The 27,544-nt window shown below is 52.8% G+C and overlaps 1 protein-coding gene and 1 non-coding gene across 4 annotated transcripts in view; one reads left to right on the top strand and one right to left on the bottom strand.

Moving 5' to 3' along the window:
- The window catches only part of GPR107 (G protein-coupled receptor 107), a 56,135-nt gene extending 28,915 nt beyond the window's left edge, over positions 1–27,220 (top strand). For 2 of the 3 annotated variants that reach the window (XM_036329348.1, XM_036329351.1), the window contains 6 exons: positions 146–276; positions 3,761–3,804; positions 15,691–15,740; positions 16,725–16,808; positions 17,511–17,632; positions 22,742–27,220. In XM_036329348.1, the coding sequence (XP_036185241.1) occupies positions 146–276; positions 3,761–3,804; positions 15,691–15,740; positions 16,725–16,808; positions 17,511–17,632; positions 22,742–22,838 (528 nt within the window). In that variant the 3' untranslated portion in view covers positions 22,839–27,220. The remainder of the gene's footprint in view (positions 1–145; positions 277–3,760; positions 3,805–15,690; positions 15,741–16,724; positions 16,809–17,510; positions 17,633–22,741) is intronic. The other variant, XM_036329350.1, reaches the window with a different exon arrangement.
- Positions 7,234–7,336, bottom strand: LOC118667819. The gene has a single exon (XR_004971404.1). It is a non-coding gene; the product is annotated as a small nucleolar RNA U13 (small nucleolar RNA).
- Positions 27,221–27,544: the final 324 nt, after the last annotated feature.

Below are 27,544 nucleotides of genomic sequence, written 5' to 3'. Positions count from 1 at the left end.
CGTCCTGGTGGGAGAGCAGGGGGAGTGCTGCTGTGGCCATAGGTTGGGGGCCTACTGGCCCCAGTGCCCCCTCCCCCCTTGTTGGGGCTGCTGTTGTGAGAATCCCCCGGTGTTCTGGGGCCTCACTGACGTCTCTGCCCTGTAGGTCCTGGCAAACGTGGCCTACATCATCATAGAATCCACCGAGGAGGGGACCACGGAGTACGCCTTGTGGAAGGACTCTCTGTTTCTGGTGGACCTGCTGTGCTGTGGGGCCATCCTCTTCCCAGTGGTGTGGTGAGTACCCACAGGGAGGGAGGCTGTGTGCACCCCACGAGGCTTGTCTGTCAAACCCGGCAGCTGGGCCAGCCATTCCCAAACTGGGAGTCACGCGGGCATCTGTGTAAAACACACAGCTTTCTGGGTCCCAGACCATCTGAATCATCTCAGGACCCTGGCTTTTGTGTCCTGTCAGGTTCCCCAGGGGATCCTGATGGAGCTAGTCTGGCAGCCTGGCTGGTTTGTAGCGCAGGCTGGCAATAGAGTCTGGAAAGGAGAGCTTAGCAGCGATGTAAATAGCATGGATTTGGAAGGAAAGGAGTTGAAGAAAGCCCATAAATAAGCTCTTCTTGCCAAGGTAGATGGGAAAAAAGGAAGTACGTTAACATAAAACTAGTGCTAGTGCCCAGCCCAGGTGGCTTAGTGGTTAAGGGTTGACTCATCAACCAGGAGCAGCAGGTTCCAGGGGCACATGCCTGCACGCCCCCTACTGGGTATCAAGCCAGTTGCAGGCTCCATCCCGGTAGGCGGCGTGCAAGAGGCAGTGATCAATGATTCTCTCTCACCATTGATGTTTCTACCCCCTCTCCCTTCCTCTCTGAATCAATAAAAACTTTTTTTTAAAAAAAAAACCTAGTGCTAGTTCTGAGCATGTAAACATTTTGGACATCCTCAAGAATGGTGGCTTTACTCCTGGAAATGGCAGGCGTTGGATGCAGAGCTTGTAAAGAAGCGTGAGGCCAAGTCAGCGCTTGGTGAGAAAATGTCCTCATTAAGCCTCATGCAAACTGAAGGCAGTTCTTGGTCCACTGGGAAGCAAGTAGAGGGAAAAGGCCAGCAAAAATAAGACACTCCCCTTATAACAATCCAGTTCCGTGCTCCTTGAAAGCAATGAATTATTTTGGAATAAACTTTAAAAACAGTAGATTTCCTGCTTCCTATTAGAGGTGAGGTGTTCCACACTGCAATGCCTCATGCACTTAAGTTAATATTTTTTAGGATCCTGGGTTTATAGGTCATTTACTTATTCTGATTATTTAGGACATGGTGTCAGTGGAGTGTAGTCCTCATTCCAGCCAATTAGATTCACTCTTAATTGGCTCAGGCGCAAGCACAGAGACGACATCTTGGTGGGAGAGAGCACGTGGGAGTACTTAACCCTCATTCCATATATCACGCGTGTACAGGTAGTAATTGAGCAGAGAAGAGAATTCGAATGAGCTATTTTATCTCTGCAGCCTCCTCACATCCTGCCCAGGAATAAGTTAACTCAGGTGTCTGTGACCAGATGGCCAGCATTGTGTTCAGGCAGGAAGTGTCCTGGGAGCATTTGAGGTCATGTCCCCCAGCGCATATCATCAGTTAGACACAGACATTTCAAAAGAAAGAAAGAGAGCAGCCTGTTGCTCGGGAACAGAGTAAGACTACTCACACCTGCCACTCAGCAAAGTGGAAGGGTCAAGGGCACACGGGGAGACCCAGACACGCTGTAGAGGCACAAAGGACCACTGCCTGCCGCTTGCTCCTTACAGCACTAACAAGCAGATGCCGCAGGCAAGCTTCTGTCAGGTAAATATTCTGAAAAGCTGTACAAGAGAAACGTCAAGTACCAGAGAGGAGATTTAAGAAGCAGCCACATTTGGACATGAAGTGCACTGTGTTTGGAAGGGTTATGTATGGTCTGGAGGCTCTAGAGCAAGCATGTCAAACTCAAAGGCTAACGGGCCAAATAAGCTAGGTTTAAGTGTCTGTGGGCTGCAAAAAGACAAAAGCTTCAATTTTCATAGAAACATAGGTTTATTTCGATAGAGACATGCTGAACACAAAGGGCTGAAATAAATGAGTAATTCTTAACATAAAATAATAGAACATTTTAATAAAAATTAATATTTTTTCTTGAACATTAACTTAACCAGACACTGAATAACTGCACAAATTAATAAGCGAAATGCAAATAAACCTATTTTTCTTGTTCTCCGAAAGCGAAATATTTCCTGTTGTGCATAGCAAACAAGTCAATACAAGACTAATGACGTGGCAGGGGGCTAAAATATTTGCTGCTAGTATTAGTGGAGAGAAATGGTGCGCCTGTGCATAAGGCACATAAGGAAAATGAATGCAACACGATATTGTGAAAATTAAGTTACAAAATTTTTATTAAAACATTTCTTACATACCATATGTTGGCTGGGCCGCAAAAATATTCCTTGTGGGCCCAGAGTTTGACATACTTGCTCTAGATCAATTGGAGACATTGCCAGTAAATGAGATGTATTGATCTCTTAATGCCTCGTTTAAATAAACGAGGCATGTGGCCTGCTGGCCACGAGTTTGACATGCTTGATGTACACATTAAGGATTCGTGCCAACCCATTTGCTCAGTAGCTGTAACAGACATGGACAGCTACTTGGCAAACTATTTGAGAAGCACACCTGTCGTGGTTTACTCACTTTTAATTATGTCAGAGGTTGCATCATCCTGCTTGATCATAACTAAGATCTTCTGAGCTGGTGGTTCCACTGGGAACCAAATGGTTCTTACTCCCATTCTTACACCATATCCTTTACCATAATTCATGTCTGATGTATTTGTTTAACTTTAATTTTTGTTACATAAAAACATTCATTTTTAAATGCTGTTTCAAACCAGTCATTTTTGAGCATCCTAGTTATAAATTCCTACTATATCTAAAAAACACACAAAACATTCCAATCCAGCAGCGTTGGTTTGGTGTCACCTTTGTGCTACTTACTTTCAGGTGTTGCTCCATTCAGTTCTCACAAGTGGGCAGACCACGGGGGTTTTAGGAGACGTAATTCATTCACAGTCAAGTGGAGGGTGGTGGACTCCAGCCGGGTCTGACTGTCTTCCCCCTGGCCCATAGCTGCCTGTGTTGTGCTCATCCTTAAGACGGTCTTTCCCTGGGTGAACTCTACCTAGAACTCTGATCTGCAGTTTCTTTAATCATATTAATGTTCTCCTGCCAAAACTGTAATGACGGTCATTAGTTACCAGCACATCCCAGCCGGAAAAGAGACTCCCTGGAGGCCTGCATTTTTCAGCCAGGTTACAAATCTCTAGTCAGTGACAGACTGAGTTTGTATGAAGCTGTGTGCACAGCTCCTAGACCTAGACTTTCAAACCCATTCTCTCCAGGGAGCAGGTGAGATCCATGATGCTCCATTGTCTTAGTGGGGGGTGGGGGGTGGGGGGTAGTTGTAGGAATGAGATTAGAGAGATTAGGAATGTTTGTCTCCTCATGCCCAGGCCTCTGCCAGACAGGTTTTGGTCAGCAGGGCATCTGTACCTTAGGCTTAGGCACCATACATGCTGAAGTGGTGATGATCGAGGATCACATGGTTAGGAAGAGTCTAAAATCGTCCAGTTTAACCCTTTGAGTTTATAATCGAGGATTTCAAGGCCTCAGGTTACTGGCCCTGGAAGTAGAGAGGAGTGCAGATTTGTTAGCTAACCTTTTGTTCCCCAAATGTTTGTTTTTAGGTCGATCAGGCATTTACAAGAAGCATCGGCAACAGATGGAAAAGGCAAGTTCCCTGGAGCTCTCTTCCGGCTGCTCAGCCTTCCCCAAAACCACGCGCCTGGGCACTGCTGGGAGGTGGAGGAGGAAGGGTGTGTCTCTGGGCTGTCTCCCCAGGAGCAGAATGGGGGTGCCCGCTTGGGGAGCTTGGGGGCTTGTAGAGCCGCCGAAGGATGTTTGGTGAAGACGACGCAGATGCGCACAGTGCAGAGCCCTGCTGGGTGAGGAGGCTTGGGGTGACTGCTGCTTATTCTAAGCTGGTTCCTGTCATTTCCACCTTCTCAAAACTGCGTCAGAAAGAGGAATCTTGTCTTGGGAGGAGCAGGCAGCACTCACTGTGAGAGCGGTGGTTTATGGATGGGACGGCTCTGTGTAGAGCATCCATCCCTGCTGGCTTAACACGCTTCCAAAGTGGACGTGTTGGTATTAATTGAAAGTGAGCCTGCTGCCGGAAAGAGCCTGAAACTCTGCTTTTTAAATGGTTGTGCCATTAAGGCCCTTTTGCGTCTCCTTGATTTTCCAACCACGCCTGCTACGTCAGAAGCCACAGAGAAAATGTCTTGTGTGTTCCTGGGCTTGTTGGAATAATGTCCACGACTGCAGGCCGTCCGGTGTTGGGGGTGGGGGTTGGGAGCACTGCTCTCAGAGGTGGGAGCCGCCTCTGGGTCCATGAGATCACCACTCAGCGCTGATAGTGATGTTCTTTTTTTTTAAAAATTTTATATTTGTTGCCGAGTGGGTTTTTTTTTTTTAAGGTGAATTAAAAGTGAATTAAACCTGATTAAGGCTTCACACCAGTGTTGGGCAAGATCCTGGGGTTCTTAGGGCACAGCATTCGGGAGTATTCCTGATTTGGCCGAAAGAGCTTCTGTTGCAATTCCTGCTCTCTGGCCCGTGTAACGCTCTTGCTCAGCGCAGCCTGCTGTGTGAGGGTCCTGCCTAGACTGGGAGCCCTGGGCAGTGCTCAGAGCCCCTCTCCCAAGGCCGACCCCACAAGTCTTCTGCTTATATCATGCTGCGTAGCCTTCCTCCAAGCCATGGAACTCCCAGAGCCTTCCTTCCTGCCTTCTGGGAAGGGGGTAGAGGAAAATTGCAAAAAATAAATTAGAATTTAAGTAAAGCACCTTACAAACAGAAAACAGAAAAATCCAAAGGAGAAAATAAGAACCCCCTTCTGGGTATAATTATAGTTTGGAGCTATTCTTGTTTTTTGTTTTTTCTTCTTTAATGCACATTATAAGTTGCTTTTATTGTTTTTGTAACTTAATGAATAGGTCTTTCTCTTAATTTATTATATTGATATGAGACATTTTATTTGTCATCTCTATACACTTCAATATTTTGGACTTGTTTTTTGACTGTTTGGCTGTTCCGCTGAAAATGTTTGAGAATCCCAAGGGCAATATTTTTGGTTGATAAATTTAATCTGTGCTTTTTTTCCTGGCTTCATACTTCCCCGCTTCATTCTTCCTCACCTCCATCATTCTGGCCCCTCTGTCTCTGCCTTCGCCACCTTGCGTTTAGAAGGCGTGGGGATTACTGTCTCTGTGGCCGTTCATTCCATGAGAGGTTGGTCATTGGCTGAAGACTTACTAAGCTCTGGCGGGGTAGATAGCACAGCAGGTGAAGCCTAGGATGGGTCTGTCTTGTCCCCCAGCAGCTGTAGTAAAGAGAATGGAAAGCTTTTGTCCTCACCTGGGGCACATGAGGCAGCTCCTCGTTTGTTCCACCAGGTGACAGCAGAGAGCGAATATGAAAACAGGAAGTCACGCAAGCACACCAGGACTCATTCACCATTCTCAGGATGACATACTGTTAAAGCACCCACCCATTCCTCATCAGCAAATACCGGGAGCCCTTTGAAAGGGGACAGAGTAGATTAGAATAGGGATGTCTTCCGAGTTGATTTAGGCCACGGGATGCATTTAAGCTAATCTGCAAATGCATATTTCAGTCTGTACTTTGAAAAATGCTTATGCTTGTGACACTTCCAGAGTCAGGGCGGCCTTTTCCCAAGGCTGAGGTCTGCCCTGCAGAGAACTCACAGGAACAGCACACATCCATCCCCACCCCGCCCCCCAGTGCTGGGAGCCAGCCTGAGTATGACTGCAGAGTGGCTGCGCTTGCGTGTCCGTCCACTCCAGGACAGACGCAGGCAGTGCCAGAAAGCTAGAGTGAGCCCGTGACTGACTGACCGAGGTTCCGGGATACTGTGGTCGACCCGCTGTGCCCCTCAGCTCACCCCACCAAGGTCTAGCCCATCCTAGAGGCCACTGGCAAAGTGAAGGCCAGGGGCAGGAAGGTCTCCTGGATTTGGAAGCAGTTGCTGCATGTAACCTGTTCTTAGGCTCATTATTCCACTGACTCATTGCGTGACCTTGACACTGACCTGGGCGTGAGACTCAGTGTAAGTGCAGTCCAGGCTGACTAACTGCAAGTAGGGGAGGTGCTGTGTACAGTCGTCCTGGGCCCGGGGCTGCACTCGGCGTGCAGGGGCTGTTTGTTTGGGTTCTGTTTACTTCTTTGTGTCTGGACTCCTTTTGACTGAACCCGAGGGAAACATAAGGATGAAGCTCCCCACTGTCCTTAAGCTGTATCTTTGTCTCTTGTCACACACCCGCCTCTGTCAGGTCCTGTCATTTTGAGTCACTGCTGGCTGTGTCCTCTGGGAGGAAGTGTAATTGAGTCTCACACGGCACGCAGAGCTGTGGGCCGCTGTTCGCCTGCCAGGCTTTCCTGGCTGGCACTGCTCTTGCGCCTGCATCCCTGTCGGCCCCTCTCCAGTGTCGCTACCTTAGAGGACTGGCTTGGGGGTGTGCACTGTACATTCATTCACGATTTCTGCTCCTGATCACCTATTTTTCCTTGTTTCTGAGGAAAATTTAGAGGACATATTCTGAGAAATTTTAGCCTTTATATGTGAGCTTCCAAAGCATGTAAGCCGATAGCAATTGGCTAGTTGGGTTTATGGAGGCTTTGTTGTGAGCTGCTGTAGCCGTAAGTATTTGTCAGAGCAGCAGTTCACAAGAGGGTCCTTGGGGCCAAAACTACTTTTCTGCAAAAGCAGAAGTGGGTCAAACAGCTGGCACTGAGGGGGGTTCAAGGCAGCGCACCACAGTATATGAGGGGCCAGTGCATTCTTCATTGCCTCCTGCCTGCAGGGGGTGGGAAAGGCTCGTTTCAAGAGTGGCCTTGATGGATAGTGGACACCACATGAGTTTGTCTTCTCACATCCTGTGTGATGGGCGGACCGTGTGCGGGAAGCACTTGTGCTGCGTGCCGCAGCTGGCGGCTGTCTGAGGAAGCCTGGGCAGGGGTCTGAGTGGCAGGCTGCACTGGCCACTCTCCTCTTGGGACATTTCTGGTATTTGGAAGAATGATGGCAGTCATATTGTGGTTACCCAGACCTCGTTTTGGCAGACTTTTTTTCCTTTTCCGTCAGACGGGTAATGTGCCCGTGCAGTAACAAGGTTTGAGGGGGGCACATCTCACATGAGGATGTGAACACCCAATCATCACCCTTAGGAACCACAAAGGACCTGACATTTTCTTGCAAATGATCAAAGTAAGCATGTCACTTCAGGAAAACAACTACAAGTATTTGTTGCCAGTGACCTAGTTCTCTCTTGAAAGCACAATTTTTAATTTAGGAAAACTTGGGTCCACCACTGCAGGCTCAACAGCTCTGGTTCTTAAAAGACTTCTGATGGGAGCAGGGCTGATATTAACAAAAGTGACTGTAAAGAAAGTATTTATGTTAAAAGTTGCATGTTTCCAAGATGTGCTGAGCACAGTGGGACAGTATTCTTCACCGGATCAGTGCATGTCACACAACCGCCGCGTGAACACCAGCGGTCCCTTCAGAGTGCAGCATGGACCAGAGGGGTCAGTGTGACAGCATGAAAGTTCATGGCTACAGTCTCAGAGTCCTCTCCATCTTTCAGCACCTGCCATTTGTCAAGTTTTAGTGTAAAGACTGCTCACAGCTACCTGACCAGGCCTGCATCTCTAAGGCCATACTTTCTCCATCTCCTTCAACCAAACACTTCTTCCCAGCGCACTGGGAGTCCACCGTGTTCACTCAGCCAGACAGGAGAGACAGTGACAAAAGTGGGGAACAGTCCCATGCTTCTCAGGAAAATTTCCGTTATTTGTTAAGAAAAATATTATTTATGAATTTTGTCACTTTTAAATGAATTATTAAATATTAGAGGCCCAGTGCATGGGTTTGTGCACCAGTGGGGTCCCTCAGCCTGGCCTGCGGGGATCCAGCAAAACCGGTTCCAACACCCCCCTAGGAGTCCCAGATTGCGAGAGCGTGCAGGCCAGGCCAAGGGACCCCACTGCACCGGGCCTCTAGTATGCATATAAGATCTTTGGTTAAACTCTTCCTGCCCTCCCTGCTCCCCCCTTCCCTCTGAGATTCATCAGTCTGTTCCATGTTTCCATGTCTGTGGTTTCTGCTCCTGAGTTGAGCATCTGCCACCTGGTGGTCAGTGCTCATCATAGCTAGCAGTGGGCCAGTTACTTAGGCTTTTATATATATATATATATATATATATATATATATATATTTATATATATACTAGAGGCCCAGTGCACAAAAATTTGTGCACTGGTGGGGAGGGGGTTGGGGGGGGGTGTCCCTCAGCCCCACTTGTGCCCTCTCACAGTCTGGGACCCCTCAGGAGATAACCACCTGCTGCTGGCTTAGGCCCGCTCCGCGGGTGGCAGATGGCAGGTCCGATCCCTTGGTGCCTGTCCCGCCTCCCCAGGTTGCGCACATGGCAGGGCCGATCCGGGGGTTGGGGCACCGCCCCGGGTCGGATCACACATGGGAAGCCTGGGCGGGCCAGCCGATCGCTGCTGCCCCGTCGGGCTGCCCCGGGTCGGGTCGCACACGGGATGCCCGTATGGAGGCCAGGTGGGCTGGCTGATCACTGCTGCACCACCTGGCCATCCCGGGTCGGGTCGCAAACGGACGCCCGCCGCCCCAGGTCGCAGATAGCAGGCCCAGATGGCAGGGCAGGCGGGATGGCGCTGTCCTGCCCTGCCTGTGGTATGCAAATTAGCCACCATCTTTGTTGGTTAATTTGCATATAGCGCTGATTAGCCAATGGGAGGCATAGCGAAGGTACAGTCAATTACCATGTTTGTCTATTATTAGATAGGATAGATTTTTAAATTTTGTTATAATTTCTAATGTGGTAAATATTGATAGATTTTACCCACATAAACAAGTTCTTGGGGGTTCTCAATAATTTTTAAAAGTGTGAAGGGGTCCTGAGACCAAAGGTTTGAGAGCCATGTATTAGGGATGAAGCTTCTTGAGTCTCTTGTTGTCATGACGACCATGAATGGGCCTGAAAGGCTGCCTCATTCTTTTTTCCTGTGCTGTTGAGCTCATTTCAAGCTTCCTTGGTCAGGTTCTTGTGACTATTTAAGAAATCCATTTGTTCTGTGCAGCTAATGCCAAAAAAACGTTTTATTTGGATGTTTTTATAGAAACAAACTTAATGAAAAACCCACTGACGAGAAAGGAGAAGAAGTGCCCCACCTGTTTTTGTAAATAGTTCTGTTGGAACACAGCCATGCCCATTTGTACGTGTTGTCTTTTGCTACTGCGCCAGAGTCGATTAGTTACGGCAGACACCGTCGGCCCGCAAGACCTAAAACACTTGCTCTCCAGTCCTTTACAGAGAGCCTGCCCACACCTGGCTGCCACAGACAGTGTGGTGATGTTGCCTGCCAGCTTCCCAGTGAGCACTCTGAAAGCTGTGAAGCTTACACGGATGTAAGAAGTTACCGCGTTAAGCCCAGCCAGTGTGGTTCAGTGGTTGAGCGGCGACCTATTGAACCAGGGGGTCACAGTTCGATTCCCAGTCAGGACACATGCCTGGGTTGCTGGCTCAATCCCCAGTGTGGGGTGTGCAGGAGGCAGTCAATCAATGTTTCTCCTTCATCGATGTTTCTGTCTCTCCCTCTCCTTCCTCTCTGAAATCAATTTTTAATAAGTATTTAAATGTATATTGGAAATGTATTTTGAACCACTTTTCATGTGACAGTTTGAAAATCAAGAAACTTTATCCTTTATCACAGCCTTTTTCATATTTGCTCAGGATCCCGTGTTTGTGAGATGGATTAGTGGGGTATCCTCTGAGTGGAGGCCCGATGGCACCCTGTGGGCTAATCACTCTCCAGAATGGACACTTCGGACCAGTGTGGTCCCAGGTCAGCTCTCAGGGCTGTGCTGGACCCTGACGTGAGAAGCTGCCTGCCCCGTTGTGCAGTGTGCTCGAGCCCCAGCCTCAGCAGACTGTGGAAGTGCCGAGGGTGGGAGCAAGTCACAGCAATGATGCCATTTGCTTTGCCGTCATCATTTCTTTTATGTTTGTGTTTGATTGAAAAATCCCTCTGCAGTGCAGCAGGGAGAAAGCAGGAGAAAAGGATGATGGGTAAATAGGGATGTTTTTAAGCCTTGAGGCTTTCCTCACACCAGGGAAAGATTGTTTTGGAAATTTTTTACCCTTTAAGTGGCAGCTGTGGGCCTTTGCTCTGTGTCCCATAAATCACTTAGGATTAATTCCTTGAGATGGATGGCTGGCAGCCCCTAGGCATTGCCTGGCATTTTGAGCCGTGATTGCATCTGAGCAGCCAGTGGATTACAGAGCTGTGGGTGCCTTTCTCTTAGCCCAGAGTGTAGGCGAGTTGGATTTGAGGACTGGCCTCTCCACTTATAAGCTGTGTGACCCTGGTAATTGACTAACCCCAGGCCTCTGTCTGTCACCTGTGCGGCTGCCCTCCCTCTTAGAGGCTGCGTGAGGATTAGTGAGATGAATCCCAGACAGTGACCAGCCCGGTGCCTGGCACACAGTTAGCACCTAGTAGGTGGTGAGGACCAGCGCCATTGTTCTCATTGTCACGGTTCCCACACCATCCAGGGAGTGCTGGGAGGTAGGGGATGGCGGCTGTCTTCTTGCCAGCCTGCTGGGCTGCTCTTTGCTTTAGGGAGGAAAGGCGCAGTCTGGGGAGGGGGAAGCACCCCCCCTGGATGGTGGGTCTTTGCTCTTTTGCTGCTGGGTCAGAGAGAGTACTGACTTGTTAGCATTCATAAGGGCCGGGCACTTTCTGCCTCAGTGGGCACTTGTTCTGTTCTCGTCATTAAAAAGCATGTGCAAAAACCTTTTTTTTTTAATCTTCATGTTGAAAGTATTACATATGTCCCCTTTTTCCCCATCTGGCCATTTTTTTGAGAATGATGGGAGGAAGAGGGATCCCCCAGCAGGTCAGCCTGCAGGAGCTCCTGAAGCAGGTGCACATGCTCTGCCTCCCTGTTCCCCGGGAGGTTTTCAGTGAAGTGGGTGATTCTGTGCTCGCGAGGTTAAGAAGCACTGCCATAGCCCTATGGCTCAGTGGATAGAACGTCAGCCTGCGGACCGAAGAGTCCCGGGCTCAATTCCAGCCAAGGGCACATGCCCAGGTTGCGGGCTTGATCCCTAGTGTGGGATGTGCAGGAGGCAGCCGATCAGTGATTCTCTTTCATCATTGATGTTTCTATCTCTCTCTCCCTCTCCCTTTCTCTCTGAAATCAATTAAAATACAGTAGGTGCCTGGGGTTATATTGGAGATCCGTTCCTACGGCGACCTAGCATGATTTTCGCCGTAAGTCGGAACCCACCTACAGAAGCACCTACGTCACTCACATGGAGCAGAGACACAGCAGTAATGAAGTGAAACAGTAAAAAAAATTTAAAAGAAAGATAACAATTCCTGACCTTTACTTGTGGTAAATAAATAATAAAAAACATAAAGCACATATGTACATACGTTGAAATGATGGAACTTTTTTTAAAAATATATTTTATTGATTTTTTACAGAGAGAAAGGGAGAGGGATAGAGAGTTAGAAACATCGATGAGAGAGAAACATTCATCAGCCGCCTCCTGCACACTCCCTACTGGGGATGTGCCCGCAACCAACGTGCATGCCCTTGACCAGAATTGAACCTGGGACCCTAGAGTCCGCAAGCGGATGCTCTATCCGCTGAGCCAAACCGGTTAGGGCGAAACTTTTTTATAAATAAATGGGAGATGGCGACGTAACCTGAGGACTGCCTGTATATTAAAAAAAAAAGAAAGAAAAAAGCAGCAGCAGCAGCAGCACTGCCATAAAGAGGAGACGCTGCTGAGGCGTGCCAGCCGGCCTCACACCCTGCGTGATGCTGGTGCCGGCCCTGGAATGTAGGTCTCCTGGCTCCTGCCCGAGGCATTTTCTTCTCGCCATGCTCATTCTTTTACCATATTTGCTGTTCCTCGTGGTGGGTCAGAAATAGCCAGCCCAGACTTGTGAGCCTTTCCCTCCCCGGGGCCCAGCCCGCTGTGGCCAGCGAACGGCCAGCTGTCAGCGTTCTGAACTCCCGGGTAGGCCTTTCTGGAAGAAGCTGGGAGGTTTGGGGACCCAGGCTGCGTCCTGCTGTGTCAGTGCTCAGTTCAGCTGGTGAAGTGTCCCTCCTGGAGCGGGCGCCCCGGCACGTCCCGGGCACACGTCCGGGGAGCACTGCGTCCGGGGAGCCCCGGGCCTGCTGGCAGTCCCAGGTTGCCATGGTTCCAGCTTGGATTTGTGCCTGAGGGGGCAGCCACCGGAACACAGTAAACGCCACATTTGGTGTTTGATCCATCCGGTTAATCCTAATGTAATCCTGACCCTGTGGCCTCAGCCACTCCCCAGGTGGTCGCTCTGTGCTGCCCCAGCAGCCCCAGTGCAGGCCTTTGTGTTCTGGTTTCACAGATGAGGAAACAGGCTCAGAGAGGTTAGGAGGCTTCCCTGAGGTGACACAGCCAGGAGGCGCAGGTCCTGCCCTGTTACCCACTCCTGCTTCTTGCTGCCATGAGTTAGCCTCCTCCCTCCCTTCACTGCCTCAACTGTGACTACAACACCCATGTGGCCCCCGGGAGCCTCATCCCAAGGCCCACAGTCTTGTAGACAGAAGTCTTGCACCTGACTGTCACACTGGTGCGTTTGGGAGCTCTGCTTGTTGTGGCTGCGTTTCTTAGACAACACTGGTTGTTCCCAAGGCCCATTTGTCAGTCCCAGCGCGTGTCCTGGATGGCGTGACATCCGTGCCCGTGCTGATGACTCCTCTGGGTGCAGAGTGGTTCATGCCAGTCTCACGGTCAGCGTGCAGGTGACGTGGTGATACATGTGACACCAGGGAGATGTTAGGACAGCGCCTTCCGCTCCCTCCCTCGCTGCCCACGTTGTTGGAACCCCTCTGCTTTCTCTCCCCACCCTTGCTTTCTTTCCCTGTGACGGAGTGGGCCATCAGACTTCACCTGAAGAATTCTCTCTGGTCCTCAGCCTCATCGCTTTGTCCTTCCATCTCCCCAGCCAGCCAGCAGGCGGGATCAGCCTGGCTCACTGCCTGCCCACTGCTGTGCACTGAGAAATCCCTCACCACCTTTTATTTTATTTATTTATTTATTTATTTTTTTAATTTTATTGATTTTTTACAGAGAGGAAGGGAGAGGGATAGAGAGTTAGAAACATCAATGAGAGAGAAACATTGATCAGCTGCCTCCTGCACACCTCCCACTGGGAATGTGCCCGCAACCAAGGTACATGCCCTTGACTGGAATCGAACCTGGGACCTTTCAGTCCGCAGGCCAACGCTCTATCCACTGAGCCAAACCGGTCAGGGCCCTCACCACCTTTTAGAGGGGCCTCCACAAAGCCAAGGGTTTTGACCTCAGTTGGGCTCCTTTTTGGTTCTGTCCATCCTTTCTCCAGAGAGATTGTTCTAAAATGTAGGTGTGATCAAGGCACTGTCCTGCTTCAGACCCTTCAGAGGCTCTGTGGGGCCCTTGGCCAACAAGGGGGCCAGCTGATTCGGCTTCCGGCCTCCTCTCAGCCCAGCCCTGCTTCTTGGCCTCTCCCGGCTTCTGCCCTCATCCCCGTCCCGTGGGTGATGCTGGCTCTTCCTGAGCATTCTCTCCACTTGGTCTCAGCACTCTTGTTCCCCACTGAGCCCTGCTCAGGCCTCTGCTTAGACACGACCTCCTCTGGGACCCTCCCTTTCACCCTGTGCCCCTGGTCCGGCGCGTTCCCCACGTGTGGCTATGGCAGCCGTGCATGTTCCTCTCACGGCACCTTGAAATCTGGGAGTGAAAGCTCTGGTCCTAGTGGGGGCAGCTCGCTCCCCCTCCCTTCCCCTCTCCTCGGGCTGATGGGTCTTGGTGAGCCTTCAAGGGCAGGAGTTTCATTTGTCAGGATTCATTTCAACAAGCAAAATTCCCAGGAGACTTTTAAAGCACTTTTGTTATTTAGATGGTCTACTTGTGCTGTTCTTTCTCAGTTCTTCACGAAAAGGAGGATTGAGTGTCCGTGTTCAAGAACTGTTTTTGCTTGTTGGGGAGGGCTGTTCCCAGAGGCTGGCTGGGTGTGTGGGTGAGCGGCTGTTTCATTGACCACTGCGGGGGGCGGGGGGGGGGAGGAGGAGACACAGAAACAAAAGGAACACTCGAGCCTACAAATGAGTGAAGCTTTAAACCTGTGGGAGTTTAGTTACTCCACACTTCCCTGTGTAATACCTGCCCTCTGCGACTCCTCTCCCTTCCCCAGGCGAGGACGAGCACCTGTTCATGGCACACGCTCCCAGTACTCTGTGCGCTTGGTATTAAGTGAGTGTGTACCTCGGGGTGTGGCGGCTCTTTCCTGAGGAAGGGCAGCCACCCCTGGGCCAAAGCCCACGCTGCCATGATCGCTGTTGCATCCCGGGCCTGGCCCAGAGTCAGAGCGAATGAAATATGGCTGAGAACCAGAGAGATTTAATTTAAAAGATCACAAGGCAGCCAGAGAAGTCACTAGTTAAGAGCCTGTGCTGATCTGCGTGCTTTCCTGGAGCTTCTTCAAATGTGCTGCGCGCGGCCTTTGCAGGCTCGAGGTGGGTGTGATAGCCTCCCATTCGGGGAGTTAGGGTTTCCCGGAACGAGTTTCTGCTCTTTCATCGGTGCATGTGGTTTCTCAGAAGAGATTCATACAGACACTGGTAGCTGATAATCACCTTGAAGATTATTTAGGATTCGGGGAATTTCTTTTGGAAGCCTAAGCTTGATTGTCACCCACTAATCATGTGGCCGAGTGGGGAGGAAGAGGAAATGTGAACCTCCACTGTACACAGGCCCATCTTAATGGAACCAGTAATTGAGTGCTATTAAGCAAAATTAATTTGCCTCTTGTAGGAAGGTTTATGATGAATGAAAGGATTGCTCATTGGAGAGGGAGCCAGGCTACCCTCTGTGGTCATTAATATTTCATGGCCATAGGCAGTGGCAGGAAGTTAGCTATCCTGGCTCCCTGACCTTGAGCATGAAGGTAGGACACAGCCAGGGAGGTTGTATTTAAAGGGCTTGTTACAAGGCACTTACTGAAAATCTAAGTGAAATTTAAATTTGCAAGATGCACCCCTGTTAATTGAATTTACACCCTGAACTAGTGGGAGGTTCCCCCAGATTGCTCAGGGACCCAGCTGAGACTGTTCCTAGTGGGGGCAGCTCTGTCAGCCACATTGGCAGAGCTGAAATGTTTAATGATGGCTTGGCGGAGGGAGGGGTCCTGATTTGTAGTGACTGCTGGTTTCTGTGGGTCAGTACACTGGCATGGCCGGTTTGAAGCTGCTGAATCCAGGACTGGGGCAATGTGCGGGTGTGCCCGTGCACTGGAGCTGCGGCCCCGCCTGCTGTCCCCACAATCCCTGACTCCTGGTGACTGGGGGAGTCTGGCCCAGCGGTGGCATTTCCAGAAATACAGATGTGCCCGGGCATTGCTCCTGTGTTAGACTCGGCCCCTTGACTGAGAAAGGTTAACGAGCCTCTGTTTTGTTCTTTCTTCTCCCTAGCTGCTATTAACTTAGCAAAGCTGAAACTTTTCAGACATTATTACGTCTTGGTGAGTAAAACCCCTCAGTCTGTACATAACGGGTAGAGCAAATGGGCTCCTCAGGAGGGTGGGTGCACGAGGCGGGTGCTGCCTGGGGCCGTGGCTTCACTCCAGGTTGTGTCCTTGGGTCTGGGAATTAAGTGTCTGCTTGCTTCTTTCTAAAGTTGAGTTTTAAATCTGGCTTTACGCACTCAGAAAAGCAGTCCCTGCTTGATGTGTTCACAGTGCAGGATGATAGAGACACAGCGCTGCCCTCTCCGACCCGAACCTCCTCCCCTCGGTGGTCGCTGCTGGCAGCTGAGGCCTCTTTCTCTAGGCTCTCTCCTCGGATTGGATGCTCCTTCGATGGGACTTTTTATTCATTTACAAAAATGGGGTCACACCTACACAGAACTGAGGCAAACACCGAGGGCTCATACAAGCACTAGCACCAAAGGGGGACTTACTCTGGACTATTAGAAACATAATTTCTTGGAATATTTAAGGCGTGGGTCTTCTAGAGTTTGCTTCCTGACTCCTAACAAAGTTTCTGAGTCGTCTTCCCTTTGGACATGTTTTTCCTGGTCCCGGGGAGCAGGCCACACTCGAGTGGCCCGTGAGTCGCACTCTCAACGGCCCCTCCCCTGCTAGAGGACTTAGGACTGTTGGCACTTGTGCTGTGTGGCCCCTGGCGTCCCAGCCTCCGCTGCAGAGGCTGAAAGTCAGCACTTCCTGTGGCTTTATTTTGCTGTTGCTGCTGGAAAACCCCCATCCAGGGAGGGAAAACATGACCCCCTGGTATTGGAATCAGCAGCCATCCTAAAATGTTCGCCCTCCCGGAGGGGTGGCAGTTTCCAGAACTGTGGGCACCCAGAGAGCGAGAAGTGCTGCCTTCTCAGTGTGACCAGCAGGGTCATTCTGTGTCTGTTTTGTAGTTAATTTGAAAGCAAATTGTCAGAAGAAAGTGGTGCCAAGTTTCTGTGTTGATGTTCTTGTTTCTTTCCTCTTCCTTAGATCGTATGTTACATATACTTCACCAGGATCATTGCATTTTTCCTCAAATTCGCTGTTCCGTTCCAGTGGAAGTGGCTCTATCAGGTATGCTGGTCCTGGAGACAGCCTGAGGCTGCAACCTAAAGTCACAGTGCACCCGGCAGCGCCCGGTGAGGCCTGGTTCTCTTCCGGGCTGCGATTCCAGCTCCTGGCCAGGAGAGCTGCTGGGTTGCAGGAGAAATCTGGAGGTCGTTGCATTATTGATGTTAGCGTTAATGCAAAGAGTCTTTGAAGAAAACAGCCTCAGGCAGAGAGAGTCAGGTTTACTCTGTGCAATTAAAGCCCAGATGAGACGGTCTCCGTCAGTTACAGGACTTAGAGTAGCTTAGAATGCAGACCTTACTCTCCTTTGCCCATTGTTAGAATTTCAATAGTGATGTATCTTTGCAGTGACTAGAACTGGCTTCACTACTAGGGCAGGCCATCGAATGGTCTGGAGACTGTTCTCTTAAGTACTCTTGATGCATTAGGCACTGTAGGAAGTGGGAGTATATAATGACTCTTAAAACAGAGCAGTGGACACTCCAGGTAAAGCCTGGAGTCTTAGGTGTCATCTCTGGGCAGAATGCCTGGCTGAGGCCTCAGCACAGCTTGGGAGGAAACTGCTCTCTAGCAGCCAGCTCGGCGTGTGAGGAGTGGCTATGGAGTGGCAGGTTGCCGGGCAGGGGTGGGGGTCAGCTTGTTTAGTCCCACTGCTTTCCGAAAAACAGTGGAGCTCACCCTTTGTTTGGGGTTTTTAATTTGCAGCTCATGGACGAAATGGCCACTCTGGTGTTCTTCGTTCTCACCGGGTACAAGTTCCGCCCAGCTTCAGATAACCCCTACCTACAGCTTTCTCAGGAAGACGATGACCTGGAAATGGAATCTGTGTAAGAAATCTCCTCCCTCCCTCCCTCCCTCCCTCCCTCCCTCCCTCCCTCCCTCCCTCCCTCCCTCCCTCCCTCGCCCCTTTGCCTAACACACAGCAGCAGGGTGTGAATTGGAGCAGCTGCTGCACATGTGGTTGCTCCAGAGGTGGGCCCTCTATTTTTAGCAGGAGGAAATGGACACTGCGCTCGGTAACTGGGTGGCATGAACTTGGGGACATGCTGGGCCTGTTCCAAACTACTGAGCACGGGCAAGCCCTCTTCCTGCTGGCCCCTGCCGTTGGGAGCCTGTGTCTGAAAAGGTGGTCATCCGAATCTCATAAGTCTGCTAGTGAAGGTCAGACGTCCTTTATCCTCGGATAGCAAGTGGCTCTTTGCAGCAGCACCACCACTGACCTAGATCTGCGTTAACCGGCTTCTGAGTCTCAGGGTGGGGGCCTCCGGGGTGCTGTTTCTGGGAAAGGCAGTCACTTTGGAGAAGTGAACAGTGATGAGGAATATTGTGCTGTGACCTGTGAGGGGCCAGGCGCGCTGTGTTTGAGGATTGGCCTGAGGGTGTTTCCGGTGCACTGCCTCCAGCCAGGGTGGCCTTTGATTTTTCCCAGTTCGAAGGCTGAGCCTTGGCCCACTGGGCCCTGCCAGGCTGCCAGGCTGCCAGCTGGGAGAGCTCCTGGTGCTCAGCTCCACTGTGAGAACAAGGAGCGAAGGCAGATCCTGCTGTTGGGCTCCAAACAGCCCCTCCCTGTGCAGAGGAAGAAATGCCTGTTGGTGGAGGGAAGGCAGGAGAAGCATCACATGTGCCTCTTCTGGAAGTTGCAGGTCTGAGCAAGTGACTGGTTGAAGAGGCACAAGTGAGAGCCAGTCTGGTGAGGAGCAGCAGCAGGAAGTAACCTGAGGTCTGGGGGATTTGTCCATCCCTGCTGGGGACCCTGGCTGGTTCTCTGGAGTGGGCAGCTAGGAGCCGAATGGCTGGCTCCTGACATCTTCCGCTTGACTGGGCTGTGGTCTGAAATGGCTGTCCCAGTTGGTGTTCTCGCCAGCCATGTGGAGTTCCTGTCCCCACATCCCGTCCGCCAGCTGCTGGTCTGGAAGTGTGGACGCGTTGGGAAGGTCTGTCTCGTGGCAGAGTTCTGTTTTGGTTCTGGTTTCTCGCTGACAATATTTGCTGACGGTAGTCTTTTCGCAAGAGGGTCTGCGGCTGTAGTCGGGAGGAAAGGAGAGGGCGTGGGCAGACAGAGCGCTGTCTATGGGGACTAGAGAGCCTGTTCTTTTTTCTGGTAAGACTTGGGAAGGCTGGGTTGACCTCGGGCTGCCTCTGTTTACATCCGTCACAGGGCGACAGTACTCTGGTCACACTGTGTCAGTGCCTTAGTGGAGCCGTCCTGTGCCAGTGAATGGGTTCTCCCTGTGTAGCAGCGGAGAGGGGGCAAACCCAGCCAAGGGTTTGTTTAGGGTGGTGCACTCCCTGGGAGCGCAAGCCCAGTTTAGCCAGAAAAGATGTTTAGGAGCGGATTGAGGTCAAGTACCTTTAAATCCGCAAGGAAATTGTTCTGGGCTTTCTCTTGGCTAAGACTCTGCTGCTGAGAGTTCTAGGAATTTATAAGACGTGACAGCAGAGCAGGCTGGGCCGGACGCTCTGGCGCAGCTGCCTATCGTTCCCCTGCAGGTGCGCAAAGGCTAATCGCAGCCGCTCAGGGCAGCCACCCGGGCTGTCGTCTCCCTCCGCCACTTGCAGTGGGAGTGCTCAGTACCCCTAAGTCCTCCATAGACACCAGCCAGAGGCAGCGAGCCTGCGCCTGGTTTCCCAGCAGGTCAGGAGCTCCCTGCCATCCACATGGGAGGGGCTTCCCAAAGAAGGGAGCTGGTCTGATCCTTGTCACGGAACAGCACCTCTAGGAGGTAGTATCCTCAGGCCCCCCCCCCCCCCCAACAGATCCACACTGTTCCTGGTGGGTCTGACGCTGCAGCACGGGAGCAGCCACCGGGAGATTCTGGGGAGTTCCTCCCGCCCCTGCCCTCACCTCCTTCATCTGAGGCCCAGCTGAGGGGCCGAGTGCATCTGGGGAGTGAGTCTCTCCCAGGGGGTGGGGCTGGGAGCTTCACCCCTTTTCCTCCCTCCGAGCCTGCAAGATGAGGGCGCACCAGAGGTAACACTGACTTTGTCTTTTTCCTCTTTCTTTCAACATCTCTTTGGACCAATTTTGGTAACAAAATTTATCATAAAAAATTCAACATGTTAAATATTGGCTGCGATTTCAGCACTCAGCAGCTGCCCGTGTGCTGTGCGTGTCCTGCGTGCTCTGAATTATGTCTGTCAGCCTGAGAAGTGGGAAACGTGTGTGTGGGTTCCAGGACTGCTTCCTGTGAGCACCCGAGGGGGTCGGCACCCACCGTGGGCACAGGACTATGGGAGACGACGGGATTGTCTCTCAGCCAGGCCCCTCCACCTTCCAGTCCAGAAAGCAATTGCTAGTTTGCTTATAGTTTCTGGTTCAGTTTGGTTAAAGAAATAGTTGTGTCCATGGGCCACTTTCTCACGCCACATGTGACTGTGACCTGGGTGGCAGTGGGAGCAGTGGGTGTCTAAAGCAACATTCTCATCTTGCCTGTGTGCATTAGGCCCTGTGCTCTCTCCGCCTCTGTCGGAGCTCCCTGCTCCTTGTCTCGGGCACCTCTGCTCCACTCTCCTGCCAGTCCTCCACAGACTCCGGTACTGATCCCACAGGGAGCATCAGCCTTAGGGGCCTTAGCACTGGCCCCTGGCCTCAGCCCAGCTCCCCAGCTGCTGGCCACCTGCCTCAGAGAGGCGCTTCCCTGAGCAGGCACTGGAAGCAGGACAGCTCCTGCTGGAATGGGCACTGGGCTGGGCAGCCAGAGAGGCCAGCCTGGCCGTGTGCCCTATGGGCAGCTGTGAAGCACCAGCCGGAACAGAAGCCCGGCCTTCCGGGAGCCCAGTCTCCTGCGAGGACAGTGGGACAGGGTGTAGACAGTCCTGAGGTCCAGGCGTGCACTGGAGCCACAGAAGGGCACGTCACCAGCCAGGACACGAAGGTGCTAGATGGGCAGAGGAGGCCTCGCCTCTGGAGACCTCCCTGTGAAGTGAGGGGCGGTGACTGCGATCTGCGCATCTCCAGAGGCTGTGCCTGTACCCTGAGTGGGAGTTTAGGTGTAAATCCCGCTGCTCATCGCCCCCCATGCTTGTAGAGGCCTTTCTTCTGAGAGCCGTTTCCGTGCAGAGGGCTGGGCCGATGGGGGCTCTTCAGCTCTTGTCCCCCCTTCAGTGCTGGCATCAACATGAGGCCGTGCTGGAGGTGCCTTCACAGCTGTGGTCCCTGCCTGGGCGGCCGCAGGGTGTCGGTCTGACCTCCTGCCTCCGTTTCTGCTGAGTGGCTGAGCTGCCCGGGGACGACTCGCACTCTTCAGCAGCAGCGGCCGGGCTGGCCTTCCCGGAGGTCTGCTGTGCCCACGGGCATCACTGCCGTCCATCTGATCTGCTCCAGGTCACTTGAGCAGCTCCACGGGCTCCAGGTCACACAGTCAACCCCACAGCACCTGCTCTGCCTGTGACTCCTCAACTTGCTGGCGCCCTCCCCTGGACAGACTCTAGGGGTGCCACATGGAGGGTAGTTGGTGGGGGGATGGCAGGGTCCTTGGAGAGTCTGTTGAGTTGATTGATTGCATTTATTTTATTGGTCAGGAGGTTCCTGTGGGTCCGGACGGGGACGGAGGAGGCTTAGGAGATGCTGGGCCGGGCATGTTTGTTCTAACAGGCTGTTTTTTAGAGCAGTTTTAGGTTCACAGCGACATTGAACAGGAGATACAGCCATTTGCTATAAGCGTCCTGGCCTGGCCTGGCCTCACGCATGCACAGCCTCCGCATTAGCACCAGCTCCTCCAGAGCGGCGCATGTGTTCCCGTCGATGAACCTGATTGACAGTCCTTGTCACCCGGAGTCCATAGTTTACCTTAGGGACCGTGCTGGTGGTGTGCATTCTGTGGGTTTGCACACATGTGTGATGACGTGTATCTGCCACGATAGTGTCATACAGACAGTGTCACTGCCCTACAACCAGTCCTGCCGGGAGGAGCTCAGTACGTTTGCTCGATGCCTCCTGCTGTGGGGCCACCATGTCCCTCGCAGATACACAAGCGTAGAACCTGCCCAGCTCACATCTTGCCTTCCCACGGACCCACCACACGAGAGGCTGCGCTCCACTCCCGGGGAAGGGCTAGCGTGCCTCCATTTTTTGTTGTTAATCCTCATCTGAGGATATTTTCCCATTGATTTTTAGGGAGTGGAAGACAGAGGGAAAGACAGAAATATCGATGTGAGAGAGACACATTGATTGGTTGCCTCGTGTACCAGGGCCCGGGCAGGGGAGGAGCCTGCAACCAAGGTACGTACCCTTGACCGAAATCGGACCTGGGACCCTTTGGTCTGCAGGCTGGTGCTCTATCCACTGAGCCAAACCGGCGAGGGTCGTGCTTCCAGTTTTGATCCATGGATTCAGTGAAGGACTCCACGGCCCCTCCTGAGTGTCAGGGACCAACAGAGAATAGACCCTGCCCGGGGAGGGATGGGGAGGCGGAGACCGTGCTCATTGACGACACGGCCTGCAGGGACCAGGGCCTGGGTCTGCAGAAAGCTCTAGTGTCGGGCTGGGCCCGGAAGGGCCGCTGCACCCGTGCTTCTGTCCCGTGACTCAGGATGCTCCCGTGTGGCTGGTGACTGAGTGTCCGCCTCGGGCCAGCTTTCTTTTCAGATGTTCACTGTAACGGGGCAGTCTCGTGGCTGTTAGAGGACGTGCATGCCACGTGGAAATCCGTGGAGCCATGACAGGCTGGCGCTGATTGTAGCGCTAACAGCCGCCGTGCGCTGATTGGGCGCTTTGGAGAGCTCATTGCCCTCACGGTAGCTCTGGGAAGCGGGAATTGCTCTTGTGCTGGAGCACGGAGAGCTCAGGTGCCTTGGCCAAGGTTCCATAGTGGCCAGAGCCGGTCGGAATTCAAGCCCCGCTCTGACTCCAGAGCCAGCCCTTCACCCCCGGGAGGTGCTGTGGCGAAGACGGCCCCGCTTCCCACTGACGCGCTCCTTGTTGTTTCCCTGTGCAGCGTGACGACGTCGGGGGTGATGGAGAACATGAAGAAGGTCAAGAAGGTGACCAACGGCTCGGTGGAGCCCCAGGGCAACTGGGAATGCGCCGCGTGATGGCGCACGCTCGAGCTGGCCCCGCAAAGAAGACACTTAATTTATTAATAGTCCTCTTGGTGAGCGAGAGCAGCTGGCACTTCCTGACAGTGACGCCACAGAGCGCGTGCTGGGAGCAGTGCCACGGAAGCCCTTTTTTTACTCTTTTATGGAAACTGATCTGTGGCTGGTCGTAGGCAGCTGGACTTCTCCTTCAGGTGGGCACGCTGCGGAGGGAGTGTAGCGAGGAGGAGAATAAAAGGAAGACTTGGTTTTGATTTATATATTTTTAATTGGGAGGGAGCTCTTAGGGTATATGCAGTGTGACCCCCAGTGTGTAGCACATCAGAATGGACGGTGGGTGGGGAGGAAGTCAACAGCACAGGCTTACAGGGGATGGAGAGGGTTGCTACAGCTTTTGGAGACAAAAACGAATGAAATTAGGTGATTCTAGAAAGCAGGGTCAAAACTGATTAGTATGCCGAGCCTGCCCCAGACTCCTGTCCCCAAAGGTGGCTCAGGCCTTTCTCCCAGATCCTGAAAGGGTCCAGGAACCAGCAGCTCTGGGAGCTGTATCTGTCCAAGGGGCTCTGCGTGGGGCTGGGTGTCACAGCCCGGGGCGGGGGGCGGGGGGAGGGGGAATGGTGATGGAAGGGTGTTCTGTGTTGCCTAAAGGATGGACAGAAATATATTTTTAGCTCAAAAGCATTCTGTAGGGTTTTCTTGAACATCCAGAAAAGTTCCCTCTCCTCGTGGTTCGTGTCCACCTGGTGTGATGGGAGTCTGGGGGAAGGGGGGGGACTTTCCTTCAGGAGCAGCTGGGGCAGGAAAGGAGGTGTGATCACCACCACCAAGCTTTCCCCGTAAGCCAGAGGGTTCTAGACAGAGCAGGTGGCCAGCTGCCCCGTCTTCGTCTGGAGTGTGTGGGCAAGTGTGACTGGCGGCTTAGGCTCAGGGCCGGGAGGCGTCTCACAGGAACGCGGGTTCCCTTGCGGACTCTCCGAGCGTGGGGACCCACACGGGCGCTGCCCCCAGGGAACAGCATTGCACCTAAGCGGTTGGAAGCCGGGCCGCTCCGAAGGCCCGTTGTGGCGGAGGGCTCCGTGATCATTCCCACGCAGGACGGCTTCCTCCTGCTCGGGTGCCAGGCGTGCGGGGCCTCCTGGCAGGTGGACAGGGACAGTCCCTGGTGGTGGTTTGCTTACCTCCGGCTTGGAGGGTCGGTCAGAAATCACAAGATTTAGGGGTGGCTCCATATCCCAGGTTTGGGAACCTGAAGTCTTTCCTCAAAAACAGTTGTTTTCCCTCTGCTGTGCCGTTTCCCCTTCCTGCTGGCCTGGGAGGAGGAAGCGTCCTCCTCATGCACTTTCAGTGGCCTCTGTGCTTGGCCTGGCCCTCGGGCTGGTCCTGCTCTGCAGTCCTCGGGGCGGGGCCCCACGTCTCCCCGTCTCCAGGACGGAAGTACAGCCTAAGTATTCATCTAAGGGTCAGTTCTCTTTCTCTTTTCACTTGGAGCTGTGTGACGGGGCCGGACGTTGTAGAGAAGATGGGAATATCTTTAAAGCTTTATTTTCCTGTCCCAATCCCAGCTGCAGAAGTGTCTCAACCCAGGCTCAGGGTGCTTCCCTGGGGGGTGCGGGGGCGGGGGGGAATTCGCTGCTTGTCCTGCAAGCAGATGTTCTTAACTCAGTCATAGATTTCTTGGCAAGAACCAAAGTGAGATGAAAACTCCCTCCTGAAAGGTCTCCATGGAGGAAGCGAGTGCGTGAGGAGCAGGGGAGGACGGGAACGTGTGCGGCCAGCCCGCACTGCTCCTGCCTCCTGCCCCCTCGCAGCTCCCATCCTCAGCAGCCACATTCGGGCCGACCCAGAGGGCTGGCTTCTGTGGGATGAGGCGTCCTTTAAAGCCCATGCCTACCTCCAGCAGCCTCTGGGCTCTCGCAGCACCTGCAGGGCCGCCTTCCCTTCCATGCTGGCCCTTCGGGGCAGGAGCACAGGGAGAGGGGGCAGGGGTTTGGAAACAGGCTGCCACGGCCTTCCCACCACACAGCACATCTGCCGTGTCCTGCATGTAACATGGAAGGTCTATAGTCAGGCCGACGATTAGGGAACATCCAAACCCAGCCCGTGACGGGGAAGGCAGGTGGTAGGTGAAGTTTCTCAGAATGACTTACGCTGTCTGTCCTGTTCCGTGAACATTTCTTCCCTTCCTCTGTCACTTCGCAGCTGGGACCAGCAGGCACGTGAGTCAGGGTGACTGGCTGGGGTCCGAAGCACAGTGGCTCTCCAGCCACAGCCTTCCTGCCGCCCGAGTTGAGGTCCCGGCTCCGTGAGCCACGGAGCTCGCACGGTTAAGCCTCCCAGAGTCTCGGCTGGGCAGGGAGGACGGGTGCCCATCACAGAGCCCTCGTGTTTATAGCTTCACTGCTCCCTCCCTGCCCTGCCCACACGAGTATCCAGGCTTCCTTTCAGATCAGAAACCTGCTGCGGACTGGGAACCCTGCTGCGGGGAAGGTTCAGGAAGTGCAGGCTCTGTTTGCCTTTAATAAAGTCCGTGTCTTTTGTAGAAAATTACTTCTTGGACCACAACAAAGGTCACTGGTCTCTCAATCCTGGCTCTTACCAGTGGCCAGAGATGCCATCAGCCTAGTTCTGGCCCCTCCAGACTTTAAAATGTTAGTAGCAACGCAGCGCCGCCGAGCGCGATGCCGGAGGCCGCTGCCCGTCCTGCCAGGGAAGCTGCTGGAGTGCAGGAGGTGCTTGCTCAGGTCACAGCCCGAGTCAGTCCAGCTTTCCCTCAAGAAACCACTCGAGTGAACTTGCCAGGCGCTTTCTCCCCTGGACGTGGCCAGCCAGCCAGGCAGCTCTTGGTCTCGTGAGTCCACTCCACGTGTCTGTCGTGGCAGGATTTCCTCCTCGGCACCGTCTCATCAGGATCTCTGCTCTCCTTCCACAGCCTGCCTCCCCTCCCCCTCTCCTTCTCCTCCACCCCCCACCCCCGCCCACATCTATTGATTCCACGGAGGCTCGGTCCTGGGAATACAGGCTGCAGGCTTTGGTGCATTGCAGCGTTTTCTCCCGGAAGCTCTGGAGGGATGAGTTGGCGAAGCTCAGGAGAGGTTTACCAGGAGGTCGCACTAGCTCGTGTATCATTGCTTTGGCCCGGATGTGGGGTTCTGCCTGCATTCCGGTGTCTGTCCCAGCACTTCCAGCCTACAGAGGAGCGACACGATGCCCGTTGTTATTACAAGTGGCATCTGGCCATTTCCCCATCCGAAGTGTTGTCTTCCAGGGGGCCGGGCCCATCAGACAGTCTGGTGAGGTTGGCCCTGCTCCATACCCCTGTGGGACAGCAGAGCCTCCATGCTGCCCGCTGCCAACTCCACCCCTTCCACTCCACGCTCCCCGTTGGGCCTCTGAACCAGTTCACAATGTGCAGGGTCCCGGGGGCCTGGGACCCACTGCTTTCCCCGTCGGGAGTCACTAAATCAATGGCTTCCCCACTAAAGAAGTTAGGCTCTGACTCGGTGCCTCTTGGTACATCACAAAGGCGTTCGTGGGAACACGCCAGCGGTTCTCAGATCTGCTCTGTGCTCCTGTTTCTCTAGGGTGTTTGGCAGGAAATCTTTAAAAGGGACCCACCTGTGCCCGGCCGGTGTGGGTCAGTGGTTGAGTGTAACCTATGAACCAGGAGGTCACAGTTCGATTCTCGGTCAGGGAATATGCCAGGTTGCGGGCTCGATCCACAGTGTGGGGTGTGCAGGAGGCAGTCAATCAATGATTCTCTCTCATTGATGTTTCTCTCTATCCCTCTCCCTTCCTGTGTGAAATCAGTAAAAATACATTTTGGAAGAAGGGATCCACCTGCATTGCCACCGCCTGGAATGTAATGATCTGAACACTCCAGACTCCCCAGGCCTTTGGGAAGGGGGTGTTCTGGACAAAGTCAGTAAATGTCCAAGCAGAATAGGAACACTGACCCACTCCCAAGAGTTAGCTGCTCGGAGGCAAGGTGCGAGGTTTCATGGTGGGATCGCAGCCCAGATGGGGCCTGAGGGCCAGCCCCCTCGCATTTAAGATACTTATTAACCAAAGGGGCCGGGGCCCTGTGCAGACAAGGGGCGTTTATAGATCATGAATTGGATTTCCTCGTCATTGACCACAAAAGAAGTCAGACACATCGAATCCAGAATCAAGTTACATCTGGGGGAGACAATGCCTGTACATATCATTTGCTTTCCTTGTTAGATTGGGGTGCAGAAGGCACTTTCAGTATTTTTTTAACAATGATCATTGAAGAGCATTTATGTAAACAGGATGGGTGGGGCTTCCGACCCGGGTGCTGTTGGGGATGGCTTCTCGCTGTGATGCAAACGTGTAAAATAAAAATCCTATGACGGAAATGTATGTTTGTGATCCAGGGAGTCACTGACTCCAGCTGCTGTCTCTCCACCTCCCTCTCGTAATTTTCTTCTTTGTAATTTTTGTTCATTAAATTAGTTAACTGCCTCCCACCCGCTCCCACTGACAATAGTGACACCTACTAGCGAAGTTCCGTGGATCTCAGGTGTGTGGCAGCTGCTGCTGAAACTCACGCTGACTCCCACCCCAGAGGCTGCGTTTTGGAGCAGACGGAGCATCCGTTGTGGTTTGCGGATGTCCTGCCTGCACCGGGGGGCAGGGAGTCCCTTCCGAATCAGGACCGGGCACGCTGCCAACTGAAGAGC

The sequence above is a fragment of the Myotis myotis genome, unplaced genomic scaffold (assembly GCF_014108235.1).
Source record: "Myotis myotis isolate mMyoMyo1 unplaced genomic scaffold, mMyoMyo1.p scaffold_m19_p_12, whole genome shotgun sequence".
Taxonomy (NCBI): domain Eukaryota; kingdom Metazoa; phylum Chordata; class Mammalia; order Chiroptera; family Vespertilionidae; genus Myotis; species Myotis myotis.
The sequence above is the reverse complement of the archived record's forward strand: the minus strand, read 5'-3'. Positions and strand labels throughout refer to the sequence as shown.